This window comes from Myiozetetes cayanensis, unplaced genomic scaffold (assembly GCF_022539395.1).
Source record: "Myiozetetes cayanensis isolate MyiCay16 unplaced genomic scaffold, myiCay2020 scf3, whole genome shotgun sequence".
In the NCBI taxonomy this organism is placed as follows: Eukaryota; Metazoa; Chordata; class Aves; order Passeriformes; family Tyrannidae; genus Myiozetetes; species Myiozetetes cayanensis.
In genome coordinates this window covers 22,847,484-22,862,221 of record NW_026087521.1, presented here as the reverse complement: position 1 = coordinate 22,862,221, position 14,738 = coordinate 22,847,484, and the positions used below count along the sequence as shown (strand labels likewise).

The window sequence follows — 14,738 nt, the reverse complement described above, 5'->3', positions numbered from 1 at the left end:
TTGGTCAAATGGAAGTTCAGCAGGAGTTCAAGTATGTTTTGCTCACAGGCTGCCAGGTTCTCTCTGGATTATACGTATTTTAGCATCTCAGTTCAGAAAGCAAAAGTAGGTAAATCCTGAGCTGACATGATGATTTTGTGTGTATTCAATGGGTAAAAAAAGTGCTGCTCTAGGTTTGGGCCCAGCATGGGAACATGCAAGGGATGCAGGGGAGAGAATGGCTTTCTGCCACACAGATGTTTTGATATAAGGCTTGCGTAATAGCCCTATTTCCTTGAGGGAATTTGGAAACCCCTTATTTAGACCATCTGTGTGTTGAAAAATTAGTAATAAAAGAGAAGCTTTCTATTTTGCATATGGGACCAATTAAGGGAAGGGTCTCTGTCAATGTATGCAATAATTTCCTTTGTGTTAGTCGACATTATGCATGTGTATTGAGCAGAATGCTGACCCCTGAATAATTTTCTGTTTTGTAGAAGTTGGTGTGCAGAACAGTAATTTATGATTAATTATCTGAAGGCTTAACACACTGTGAAGTGCTTCCTTTGCCCTGCCATTAACCTTTCCCAACCTGATCCCAGTTCTTAATGAAGGGATGCACTTTTGTAGACTGTAATAGCACATCCTGCGTCATCAGGGAAGGCTCTTCTGTGCTGTTTGCAACCTCCTGTGGCCCCCTGGCTCACTATCCCTTTGCTCATCCAAAAGAGACAGGCGCCTCCTAGACTTGAATTGCTTGACTGGTGTTTTTGCATAACCCTTAATACGCTCAGATGAAACAGCTCTGATGTGATTTTCCAGTTGTGAACTGAAGTAAACAAACTTTATTAAAGCAGTTTGCTGTTAAGCTTGCTGTGGGGTAAGTCACTGTAACTGTTGCTGGAACTCTCTCTCTGTGTATAAAGCATTTGGAAACGTGAATAAAGAAAAACACCTTTTTTTTTTTTTTCCTACTTAACATATATGCAAATACAACTGGACCCTCACTTATGCAGGAAATCCATCTTTTGATATGACGTGGAGGTCTGGCTCAGAGCCGAGCACGGTAGAAATTAGGTTGCCGTATTGCCCTCAAGTGGCTGTTTTTGATACTACCTCAAGTATTAGCCACACATTTTTAGTGAGATAAAATGCAAACATACATGCAGATAAAGAGCAAAATGTTTACAAACAGCAGAAAGGCTCTGGATTTTTTTTTATTTATTTTTTATTTATTTTTTTTTTTTAAATTTAATAATCTTGCCCTGTTCCTTCCAGGAGCAAACACAAAAGAAAAATTACCATCTATTCTTAATCCATTAGATTGCAGGGTTATTTGGGACTAAAATTAATTTTATTCATTAGGTTCTGTAAGAGTGCTGTAATTCTTGTCTTTCTGAGACTGAACATAGTATAAATCCCATCTCTGTTTTCTGTCCTCATATCTAGAGCCCTATCATTTCTCTTTTCACTAATCTAGAAATGAAAGTCTATCTGGACTGGGGGAGATCAAAGACATGCTTAGTCGTACATGCTGTTTCTGGCAACAACCAGGGAAGTGGGCATCATAAAACTGTGTAACAGGAGAAGTATAAATTGGTTCTAGGTGCTAGCATGAATTGTTCCCTAGGCAGACTGTAGATATTTCTGGTAACCTGCAAGCTTAGAAACACAAAACTGCAAGTGGAATACATAACTTGATGTTCAATAAGTTCCAGTGAATTTTTATGCTATGCAATTCTCTTGATCTTCCCAATGGCTTCCAGGAGTGAGACTGTACAGATTGTTTATGTGTTGCTTGAGAAAAAGTATTTGTTTGCTTTAAAACTTCTGCTTAGTTACTTGATTTCATACCCCTAATTCTCATCTTGAAAGAATAAGTAATCCTTCCTTCTTTGTCTTCTTCATCTCTGTGTTCACCTGCCATGCAGTGTACAAATACAGTTAAAATTCCTTCTGGAATTCTTTTCTGCTCTTCTCATTATGAGCATCCCAGTTGAGCTAAGAGAGAGCTCTAGACTGATTGTTCTCTACAACATGTGAATATGTCACAAGTCTTTACCCTGTTACCCTGGCCCTTATATCTGCTTTTTTTCCTGGTTCACAGATCCTCTTGCTCTGGCTGTTCTGTAAGCTCTGTAAGCATGCTCCACTGTGGCTCCCAACTTTGCAGACCTGCCTTGCCTTCTCATTATCCTGATTCTTCTCATCTTTCCATTTTTTGATTTACAGCTTCCCTTAGTGAAGCTGATCCACTTTTGTTTCTCGCAGTGAACTGGGAAATGCTGTTAGTAAATCACCTTTGCTTTCCCACTAAGAAGTCAGTGATGGGTTGAAAAATCATTCTTTGTTCAATCTCAGTCAAAAGGCCTCATTTAGTGGTTGCTGAAGCTAGTGAGTGGCTCTTTGTTTCTAGAATTAGTCTTAAAACCAAGGAGCTTTAGAGGAAACCTTTCTCAGATGGCCTTTTCTCCTCCATGTAGATATGAAACTGTTAAGGGACAAGAGATTGGGGATTCTTTGTTAACAACTTTTTTAATGAACAATTAAATATCATACCTTTAAAAATCTCATGAAAAGAAAAATACATACATAAGTGGGAAATTTACTGTAGAAAACAGCTGAATACTACCGTGATTTCCCCTTCATCAAGTTCGATAAAACTGCAGAGAAATGGCACATCATAACAATAAATCAAGAGTGGAATAAACAGACCTACTTTAAGCTAGTGCTATAAACTTCTGATAAATTACTGCAGTGTTTTCTCTCTGATTTATTCTGGAACCATTGGCACATGGTTCATGGGTATATTTTTATCCCATTACACATCCTATGACTTTTTCCTATATACTGTGATCAGTGGAGAGGTCTACCTGTGCTAGCAGACAATACAGGAAGTAGCTTTATTGCTAAATATCCAGGCCTTCTAAGTGAATCAGTTTGTATTCTTGCAGATGTGTTAGAAACTTGGATAGTTCCATACATATAGTCAAAGAGATTCGTGTTTGTGTGTAAAAGAGTATTTTTGTGCCTATGAACAACTACATACACACAAAAGTATTCGGACCTGGTGAAGAAATTTCACCAAAGATAGAACCTGTAAGAAGAATGAATGTACAAAAGTGAAATGCGAGCACAGAGCCTATGCTGAAAGTTTTCAGAGGTTGATTGAATTTATTCAATCTTTTTTCAAGAAGAGGCAATTACTGTCATTGAGACCTTGCAGATCCAGCTGATCAGGAGTGTGAAAGCTCTGGTGCATAGCAGAACAATCTGGAGAGGATGCCCTTTGTTACTTCAAAAGGGTAATTTCTTGAAACCAAAGGTCACGCTTTGGCACATTAGATGTAAATCTTACTTTCAGCTCTTATCCTGATAACTCTGTCTGTCATGTGGTTTTGAAGACTGCAACTATGAACCAGCAAGGTCCTTTCAAAATCTATTCATACAAATACTGTAAATTGTGATGCACCAAATCCCAAAATGTAAACCTCAAAATTGTATTACTCAGTAGCCACAGTGGTCTATTTTCTTCTATCTCCTTGCCTCTTGGGTAGGTTCAGAAGTGTCTAATTGATGATATACATTTAACTGACAACCAGTAATAATAATATACCTTTTATCAATTTCAGTAACAGAAGAGGTAAACCGTGATACCAGACACTTCAAAAATTTTAATTAACATTGCACATTTGTAAACATCCTTCTTTAAATACTTTCTGAAGCTCTAGTCAACATCCACCCACTCACCCATGTTTATACAGCCCAAGCACACAGGCAACACCGGTTACAAACATGGTCCAACTCTCCTGGGGTGCAACTTCCCTTCTTTCATGCACCTCTCCTTGGAGAGGTGGGGGCCCCAAGCGTGTGCCCATTTCACATGTACTCACACAGGACTTGTGCCCATCCTTACACCCCAGTATTCCCTGCAGTCTGGGCAGAAGCTGTGATGCCAGCAAGTTGACATCTGACAGTTCCTAACCAGGTTTTGAGTGCTGCTGTGTCCACTAGGAAGTCTTTCCCCCACAAATTTTCATGCTGCTTTTCTATTATTTCCCAAACTGACTCCTTCTTTGTTTCAAAAGTCACTTTGTAGTTTCCTGGTTACTGTTTAACCTAGCTGATGGTCACCTTCCTCTTTATCATGGTAAGTTTGGTCAAACGTAATCCCAGACAGTTCTGCATATTCCAGGCACACAGGTGGTGTTGTCTGTGGGTGGGCTGTATGAGCACTCCAGTGATGTATCTCCTACCCAGCTTCAGTGTCTCGTTTAGGTTCCCCAGAGGAACTGAGCAATTTTAGATAGCAATTAATGTCACCAATTTGAGGCATCTATCTTAGGATGGCATAAATTATGCTCTTCAAGTATCTGTGTTCCACAGATACATAAAAGGTATTAAAGGAACCTAGGCATTTAACTCATACGTAGACATAAGCCATGTAGTCTTGTAGGGTGGGATTCCTCTACAGTACTGACACCTGAGTGAACTGAGTTCATGTGAGCTGTTCTCTGAACACTTGTTACAATCAACAGAAAGGTAATAAATGCAGTCAGTGAAGGGAAATGTTCTCAGTTTGCGTTTATTGTCATTCCTAATGTTAGTTAAGGAAAATCTTGTTTGTTTCATCAGGAGACAAGGTTGTGCTAGGGCTGAGTTAGAAGGCAATCTCAGACAGATCACTACAGGTTACTTTTATACCCTTTTTCAGAGCAATCCTCAGCTCACTATTCAGGTAGCTGCCACAGGCTGCTCTAGCATCTCTCCTGAGAAATTCATTTGCAGAAAAATTGCCAGAGGAAAATCCTCTTGAGGGAATTACAGTCATCATAACATCCAGCCCTGTGAGCACCACACTCTTCCACTCTTCTTCAGGCTCCATGAGTCTGTGCGTGAGGTCTGAAAATCAGAATTCTTTTGTAAATTAAATGGCATTTTTTTCAATGTGTCAGACCTTTAAGTAATGGTTAAGTGTATTTTGAGGAGCCAGAGGGATCTGTGTCACTGAGAGTATAAACCCGATTTTAATGACTGCAGATTTTAAAACCCATCAAAACAGTTAAAGGAAAAGCATCATAAAAGTAATATTGAGTTAGCCATTGTTTTTTCCCAGTGGCTATTCCTAAAGCAAAAGTAGTTATCAGGCAGTGAAAGGTCAATGAGTTTAAATTAAATTAAAGAGTATTTTTGGTTCATTCTGGTTTCACAGAAAATGTAATTTGACTGCATTTACACACTTCTGTAAGGCATTACATAAATACTTAGAACATCCTGTAAGCATCCAACATGTGAACATCTTCAAGCTCCTGAGAAGTCTTGCAATTCTGTCTATAGTAGTGTCATTGTATAAAATATATGTGCATGTCTGCATTAAGTTTTACAGCCTCCTAAAATTTAATCTCTCTTCCTCTGCTTAAAAATTTGCCAACCAGAGGTCAGCTTCCTCCCAGAGTAGATTCCTGTGATTGCCAGCAGTTTTTCTTACTCTGTCCTCTTTACACTATTCAGTGCTTGTTTTAATCATACTCCAGCAATGGTGAGGTTGAATTTTGCTGGACAGGTAGTCTGTTTCCTCTGTAGGTGAGATGACCAGCATCAGTGGTGATTACCTGAAGGAACCTTCAATTCAGTGACTTTAGGATTTTGCAGTTGAACACAGATATTTATGTAGTTTTTTCACTCAGAAGAACCTGAGGTTACTGCAGATATTCTCACTTTATCACTTTAAATTTTTCCAGCAGTTGCTGAAAATGCTGTGGAATCCAAGTAAAACCTAACCTGAACTTGTTTAAATAGGATTTTTTTTTTTTTTTTTAATGAACTGGAATTTAACTTGAAGTATTTGTCTCTTGTCTCCACTGGTCCCGAACCAGCCTGACTAAATATTTATTTTCAGCCATTTACTTAGAAAAACATTGGCATAAAATCTGATATCCTTCAATGAGAACCTGTTGAGCAATGTTTCTTTTCTAGGCTAGCTAAGGAAAGCAGTTTCCTGGAGAAGCCAGTTTTATTTTAATGCCTGTTCTGGTGGCAACAGTTGGCTATTATAGCCAACAGCATGCTCTGAGTGCCAGTAGGGAAGTAAGCCTGGCTTTCATCAATTGTTACTAGAAATATATGCATTATGTATCCTTTGTGTTGAAGTGCTTGGGAACTGATTGATGGCAAAGGGTGAAATGAGCTAATGGTGCTCTTGGCCTTCCTTCTGGTAATCCCTCGTCTCTCTTTGTAAAACTCCGCAACTTCTTATGTTCCTTTTGCAGCAAAATAACACAGCTTCTCACTTAATCCTTCAATACCTACTGGGGATTTAGGAAATTAGAGAAAATGTGCGAGCCCATGTAACAGGAATGTGAGTGGTGTGCCAGATCCAGCAGAGGTGCTGGAAATAATTGTCAAAGTTAGCTGAAGAACCACCTTGGTGAAATTAGCCTTCATTTTAATTTTTTATTATTATTATTATTTCAGAATAGCAGTTTAATTAATTGGTTTTGCCCTGAACAATGAACTGAAGTGGGACAATTTCACTCAGATATTAATCTGAATCAGAACTGATTTGAAAAACATGGAGTTTTTTGTTCTTAATCTTTGTACCACTCTGTGGGAGAAACAAAGCCTAGGTGGTCTTAGACTTTGGGAAACAAGGACTCCTTCTCAGCCTGTAATGAAATGGAGAGTGCTGTGAGGAGTTGCATAATCTCTAAATAGTACTTCCGGGGCTCTTTTGCCCCAGAGACCCATGGAACACAAGGAAAAATTTCTACAGCATAAAAATATAGTGTGATGTAATTCAAGATTTCAACATCATGCGAATATCCAAAGGATAGAGTTGAGGCTATATGTGAAACCTTTACTTCACAATTTCCTGGTAGTCAGAGGTTTAATTTTATAACTTCAGTCATATATACTGTGGTAATTTTTTTTCCTACTGGCATTTCAAATAGCTTTATTAGAAAGAGAGAAAAAGTCCCAGGCACTACAAAGCTTCAGTCCAGATCTGTACATGGGGGACATTTCTTTTAGTCAGTAAAATTTGGAAAGACAACCACTTGTTGAAATAAAATCAGAGGTGATAAGAACAGGAAGGCAGACAGACCAAATGCCTACCCACCAGTTATTTACCAACACAATTGGATGAAGTTACTGGAGCTGAAGAAAGCAAAAAGCAAAGGAGGATCAGTGCATGTTCAAGTATCTCCCATGGCTGGCAGTAGGCAGTGATACAGTATTTTTTAAAAAAAGGAAGTGAAAAGTGCTTATTACATTTAACTGTAGTATGCTGCCTGAAGAAACTGAAAGCCATTCATCTGTGCCAGTGCAGACCAATGTGCTGACAGTGTTCATGCTCACAAGGGGAGACTCCAACACTGTGTAGAAAATGCTGTGTACTAGAGTGCACAGAAGTATGCTTAGCATCTGGTGTGAGCACAGTGAATGCATCATAACACATCACCAGGAACCAGCAGTGTATCCCAGGGATCCTGACTGGATCCGTTCCTGTTCAGCATCTTCATTCAATGTCTGGATGACAGGGCAGAGTGTACTCTCACCACGTTTGCTGATGACACAAAACTAGGAGGAGTGGTTGATACACTAGGGGGTTGTGGTGCCACCCAGAGGGACCACTGCAGGCTGGAGGAATGGGCTGACAGGGACCTGCCTCATGCAGTTCATCAAGGGAAAGGACAAAACCCTGGGAAGGAACAGCTTCAGGCACTTGTACATGCTGAGGTCAGCAACTGGAAAGCAGCTTTGCAGTAAAGGGTCTAGGACACCTAGCTGACCATTAGCCAGCAGTGTGCCCTTGTGGCACACCTGGACTACTACGTCCAATTCTGGACTCTCCAGTATAAGAGGGATGTGGAGGGCCACTAGGATGATTAAGGGACTGTGGCATTCCTTATATGAGGAAATGCTCATAGAGAGAGCATACATAGAGAACTGGGGCTGTTTAGCCCGGAAGAGCTTTTCAGGGTCAGGGAGATCTCATCAGTGTATATGAATACCTGAAGGGAGGCTGGAGAGAAGGTGAAGCTGGGTCCTTTTCAGTGGTGCCTAGTGACAGAACAAGAGGCCACAGGCACAAATTGAAACACTGCAGGTTCCTTCTGAACATCAGGAAACACTTTTACTTTGAGTCTGACCAAGCACTTGCACAGACTGCCCAGAGAAGTTGTGGAGTATTTATCCTTGGAGGTATTCAAAAGCTGTCTGGACAACCAGCTGCTGTTCTGGGCAACCAGCTGCTGATTAACCCTGCTTGAGCAGGGGAGTTGGACCAGATGGCCTCCAGAGGTCACTTCCAACCTCAACCATTCTGTGATTCTGTGATTCTGTAATCATGCTTTGAAGCCACAAGATCACGTTAAACTTTTGCTGAAGTCCAAACTTGGTTAACCCATCTGCTGTGTATACTTGTTCATGGCTGTAGTAGTCAAAGGTAGTTCGGGATGAGAGATGCCAAGCACATCAGTCCTCAGTAGGGTTGTCTACAGAAGTCTGCATACTTCCATCATGTTACCCCAGAGGACATGTATAAGTGGGTGATAATAGAAAATATATACTGGCATTTCTAGGTAAATTTAGTAGAGAAATTCCTGTAAGTAATCAGAAATTTTTCCTTTCTGAATGGCAATTCAAAACATGTTCTACATGTACTTTTTGCATAATTTATCTCCAAAGATATCTTTGGTAGTACAATAGTTTTACATAGTTCAGACATTAGTTGGGTTCTTTGCCATGTGATAACTCTAATGGAAATAGGGTTTAAAGGCAGCCCTTTCTTAGCACAGATGACTCATGCAAAAAAACCCTGCCTGTGTCACACTCTTCACTGAGTTTCTACTGCTCCAGTTGTTTTCCTGAATCTCTGTCTGAAGTGATGAGATGGGTGAATTTGCATGATTGATGAAAGCAGCTGAGGACAGTGCTCCGCAGGCCATTGTGAGGATTCATGAGTCTGAAAATCACAGGGTAGGCAGAGTTCAGTCAGAACACAGGCTGGGGTGGTTGGTCTTTTTTTCAACATATTTCTTCTATATTCCCTTTAAAGTTTGTTGACTGGGGTAAGGATTTGTAGTCAAAGTCAAGTGGGATGGCCCTTGGCATAGTGTGTTAAACAGAGAGAAGGCTTTTACTTTAAGTGTGCTATTACCCACTGCTAAAGAAATAAGCATTTGTAGTTTCCTTTGCCTAGAACCAGTGCCAGCAAAAGGTTATACTGAAGAAAGCTTAGACTGTGACCAATATTTTCTAAAACCATTATTATGGATTTTCTGATATACTTGTTTGTAAACAAAATTGTGGAGCTTTTCATACCACTTCACTGTGAAAATGAATAAGATCTGAGGTTGATATTGCAAGGCAGTTTTTATTTCTACCAGCTTTTTAATTTATGATCGTAAGCACTGCTTTACTGTAAATGTTCAAAAGTATATTAATTCTCTTTCACAGCTGCAAAGATTTTTTGAGATATTCTTCAAAAACAGTTCTCCCCAACAAGCCTTCAACAACATGAAGGAGGCTATAAGCAAACTTCTACTTGTAACTGAGGTCTTCAGTGAATCATCTGCCTCAGGACCAAATTCTTTCAATCAGTAAGTGACTTGCAGTAGTCATTGTAATTCTAGTGTAATACAAGATAACTCCTTAGAACACAATAAAAATTGTAGAGGATATGCAACTCCTAAAATAAAAAATACCCCTCTATTTCATACTTCTGTGTAAAGTAAGGACATGCATTTAAAGAGTAAACTTCTTCAATATCCACAGTGTTTCCAGTTTGTGAAAAGGTTATGAATACGTAGGACCAGATGCTTTGTCCTGATGAAGTGTTTCAGGCAGCACAAATGAACAGAAATCACTCACAGTTTGGCTAGTCCTAACATGTATAAAGCTGTATTTCCTTTCAGTGAGCTTTCTGTCATATGTCAAATATTTAATGCTAGAATATCCCAGATGGTTTAGAGCTGGCAACCTGAACAAGAGACACTGTAGAATACCTTATGAAATGTACCTTATGAAATACACCTAGACACCAACAGTCATATTTCTGTGTAATCACTTCCTTTAGAGTTCTTACACATAAATCAATCTCTATTATGTAATATTTTTACTAATTAAAATTAATATTTGTTCTATTTATGTTATGTCCCATCCCTGACATTTTTATGATAAATACTAAATAAGTCACTATTTACTACATTTATGTGTTTTATAAAATTATTTTGAGAACCCAGGTGTTTTAGTGGCAGTAATGTAAAGCTCATTATTTGCCTTACACAGTTGAGAATAAAGCTTACATTGTGAGTGGAGAGGGTAGCAAGGAGGGGAGGAGTGTAATGGGAATGAAACTATTTTGACAGTGGGCCAAGCTCTCTTTTTTTGCCAATCGGATGGACTCTGTTGTTTGTGTAATACAAGACTTGCTTAGAGCTCCTGGTTCATGCCTTCAAACATCCCCATAGCTGCAGCAGAGCTCTTTAGCTTCAATGAGCCTGCAGAGTTTCACCATCAACTACCCTCCAAATGTCTTGAAACTTTTGGAGGACCTCATTCTCTTCAAAAGACATTTCCTCCTTTAGCGTAATTCACCTCCCTCACTGGTTTAACTGTCAACCATATAATAATACACTTTTATATAGCACTTTTATATCAGCTCACAATCTGACTCCATATATGGTTAATGCTGCTGGCTTTTGGAAATTTTATTTAGTCTGCGTTACATGCTGTCTTTTGACCTCTGTGTGCATGTTCTTGTGTGTGTTCTCTGGACCTGTGTGTCTATGGCATTTTACCATATGTATTGGGCATGGTTCAGTGGTCAGCTTGTCAGTGTTAGGTTTATGATTGAATTCAATGATCTTAAAAGTCTTTTGCAACATAAATGACTCTGTGATTCTGTATTTCACAGCAGTACCTAACCTCACTGAATCTGAATCCTGTTATACTGTATTTCAGATGCAGCCAGTGTTTTCAAATGCTAACCTTTGACATTGGATTCGGCGTGTCAATATACCCAGTAGTTCTTGAGGTGAGAAAATTACACCAATTATAGCGTGACCCCCAAAAAATACACCAAGAAGGACACAGCAGGAAACCCTCTTTGATAGGTACTCTCAAATCTCTGAGAAATATACAAATACTTTAACATTAATTTTACCTAAATATGGAGAGTTGCTATGGCACGAACCAGTTTTTAAGAGTTGGACTTTCTGTGATAAAGTTCACCATACCATGACATGTGCAAATGTTTTGCTTTAGCATTAGAGGACTATCTATCACCCAACTGAATATCAGTGAAACAAAGCCTTGCATGACAGTAGAGGTAGGTTTTAAACATGACAGAACAAACATGTAGGAATGAAGTTAAAGTACCACAGTTGGCCTTTAATACAAATTAAAGTTCTCCATAAGTTGTATTGTACTCCTGCAGTTCATGATCTCCTTTGACCTCCACTGTGCTGTCTTCTTTCTGGATGATCCTCAAGGCCCTCAAAAACAGGAAAGTGGGACCTATACCAGTTTTTGTACCACTCTTGCCTCAGAACATCCTGTCCTGAAACAAATACTGTTCCAATTTTCTAGCTGCTTCTCATTATCCCTGTATACACACACACGAATATGTATGTACTAGGTATATAAAATGTTTGTCCATATTTGTGATATGCAAATATTAAAAAAAAAAAAAAGTAAATATACCCTTACTTAAAATCTGTTCAAGTTTCTAGCAACAACAGTGCAGTCATTCTCTCCATCTTTCCAAAAAAAAAAAATCCTTTAAACACATAGGAAAAATGGAGACATGAAAGCAATTTTGCACAATTTAAAAAATCCACGAAGACAATATCCTTAAATAGTCTGAAAGGACTTTTTTAGCTAATATAAAAAATGTGGCATGTCATAAGAATTCAATAATTGTATACCAGGCTGTAAAAAATTCTGCCAGAAATGCTTAAAAAACTAAACATAAAACATAATGTTTACCTGCCTGTATAGGAGTTTCAACCGTTATCCACAAGCCATAAATGTACAGTAAATCAGTAGGATTTAATAGTTTCTTACGAAAATAAAAATTTTTGTAAAAATAACAGTCGACAATTAATGCGACATTTGACTTTGAATAGTATCCCTTGGAAACTGTAGCATGCACACATCCTATGCATCTTGAGATTATATTTGGGTCTATGCTAAAATAATGACTTAGTCATATTTTATAAATATTAATTTTTAAATGTTATTTATATTGTTTAAATTATCATTTTATCTGTAGTAACCCTAAATACCTGAGTTTTGCAAGAGTTATGTTAACATAAAATCTTTTGATTTTTAATAAACTTGTAAGTCAAACTTACGAGAAAGCTCACATGGCACTGCAACACTGCACTCTGTCCACTGGAGGGCAGAAAACATTGCGGTATAAAGTTGTGACAGAAAATGTGGCACACGTTTATTATTTTATAATCCCGTCAGTTGTGTTATAATTACATCTTTTAAATAAATCGTTCTAGTGTAGTATATATATAGTTATGAGGAGAATGGACTTGTTATTCAAACTATAAATTCTTATATTATTTTCCAACAGGTGCATGAAAACTTTGACTTTCAAGATGAGGATGAATCAACTATTCAGGACCAAACTTTCAAAGAACTTATTTTTGAAGATACTTTTAAATTTCTCTTATCTAATGAATCCTCAACATCCAGTTTCATTGAAGCTTTGCAAAAAATATATGGATCAACTGCAAGCAAGGTAGTTCATTACAGCTTTTTCTTATTATTGACTATTTGAAAACATTAAATTTTAAATTGTTTACTTCTCTGAAATTGCTGATGCCTTATAGAAATTATAGAAAGAAGGGTTTATTTCATCAAAAACTATCTATTATTGTATTCTTGGAAATAAAACTGCAATTATATTAAACAGTGGAAGTTCCTTATGTTAAAATTTGACTCTCAAAGTATGTAATTCCCCAAAATACTGTGCTTTAAACATATATTTAAAACTTTAATGAAGCAATTTTCCTGCCATTTTTTCAAATGTTGATGTACAGATTTGTGTATTTTCACAATTTCACCCTGAATTGATTAACTCACACAAGTAAGTTCATGAGCATCAGAATTAAATTTTGTGTCCTACAACTTTGTCTCTTATTCTGAATGCAATATACTTTTTTTTTTTTTTTTTTTTATAGGATTTGTATAAAGTTTGCATGACTAGTGAAAACTATCTCTGGCAAGCTGGAGTCTCTTCTAACCGTATTTCTCTCAGTCTAGGCACTTTTAAGGATGCATTTCTGAGGAGCATCCTGCTTGCAAGACTTACAGGGACTAATTTATCCATTGCTTTCCATGTGATTTCACCAGAACATGCTGCTCTTTTCTTCACAGGATGGAAAGTACCACAGAGATGAGCAGTGTTTCTCTTTAGAAGAGATAAATTCAATGATTACTTTCATAAAGGAGCTGAAGAGTCTTGGACAGTTTGAGCTGGTAAAATAAATAGGGTTTTGCTGTACTTGATGTATATTTTATGTAAATCTCCTAACATTTTTCCTTCATTATCCTTCATTACCACTCTTTGCTGTCTCTGGCACATGTATTAGGCTGAATGGGCAGGGAAGAAAGGAGATAGAGTTTACACTGATTTTATTTTGGAGGATCATTCGCATTTAATTTAAAAGTCATAAATAAATACAACAGAGAATCTGAGCTAAGGGTTCATTTAAAGGGACAGCTAAAGCAGAAACAGAAGGGAAGGGAAGGGGAAAGGGAAGGGGAAGGGGAAGGGGAAAGGAAGGGGAAAGGAGGAAAACTATGTAAATGATTAATGAGTTAGTAATAAAATAGAATGATAATAAAGCAAAGCAGGTGTGATTGGAAGAAGTGAAGACAGTGCAACATTCAGATCATGACCCAAGAGTAGATATTGATGAAGAAGTGGCAGCACTTCATGTTCATTTTTGGGGAAGAATACAGGTAGTGGAATAACATTCAGTGTCTGTGAATAGGCATGGTGGTTAATGAGGGAAAATACTGAGTATTTGGGAAATAAAAGATCTGAGACTGAATTTGTTGTTCAGAAAGTCTGCAGGATATCAGGATTTCTGTGAGACCTCCTGGATGAGTTTTCACGGATGGGGACTAGTAAGGCTTTCTGAAGAGGGATTGAGTTTAATAGATCCAGAAGTCAATACAGAGGCAAAGGAGTTCGACTTCCTTGTCAGTATTAGGAATTCTGATTTGCAAGGCTGGGCAAGACAGTAATTTTCTACACATGTGGGAAAGAACATTAATATATAATCATCCCTATGCTATATATACTGTCTTCTGATCATTTCTCACATCTTGGCACTCTTGAAATATTACACTGTGGGGTATCTAATCAGTGTCTCTCTTCTCAGCTTTTCCCTTCTGCTGCACCCAAGATTCAAACGTTCCTGCGTGACCTTTATGGCATGGTAGACCCAATGAGGCAGCTTGGATCAGTCCTGACTTTGCATTGGCTGCTTTCCAGTTTACTTGAACAATTCCAGTTCATGAATAAAGAGTCACATACAAATATTTCAGAATGGTAAGATAGCTGTTATATATATGAGGGTAGTTTCTCAAATTATATTAATTGCCGTATCTCCAGTGAGCATTATAAAACTTAACCCTTCAGTAAATGCAGGTGGACTTGCAAGTCTTGAGAGGAGGGTCCATCATGCCATCATGGAGCAGTGTCAGCCATTCTGCCATTAGAAATGGAGCTA

General features: G+C 38.1%; 1 protein-coding gene across 1 annotated transcript in view; it reads left to right on the top strand.

Annotated features, from left to right (window-relative positions):
- CPED1 (cadherin like and PC-esterase domain containing 1) overlaps positions 1–14,738 on the top strand; it is a 148,522-nt gene that overhangs the window by 51,227 nt on the left and 82,557 nt on the right. The window contains 5 exon segments of the mRNA XM_050324204.1: positions 9,439–9,581; positions 10,945–11,017; positions 12,569–12,736; positions 13,375–13,476; positions 14,388–14,557. Coding sequence (XP_050180161.1) covers positions 9,439–9,581; positions 10,945–11,017; positions 12,569–12,736; positions 13,375–13,476; positions 14,388–14,557 — 656 coding nt within the window.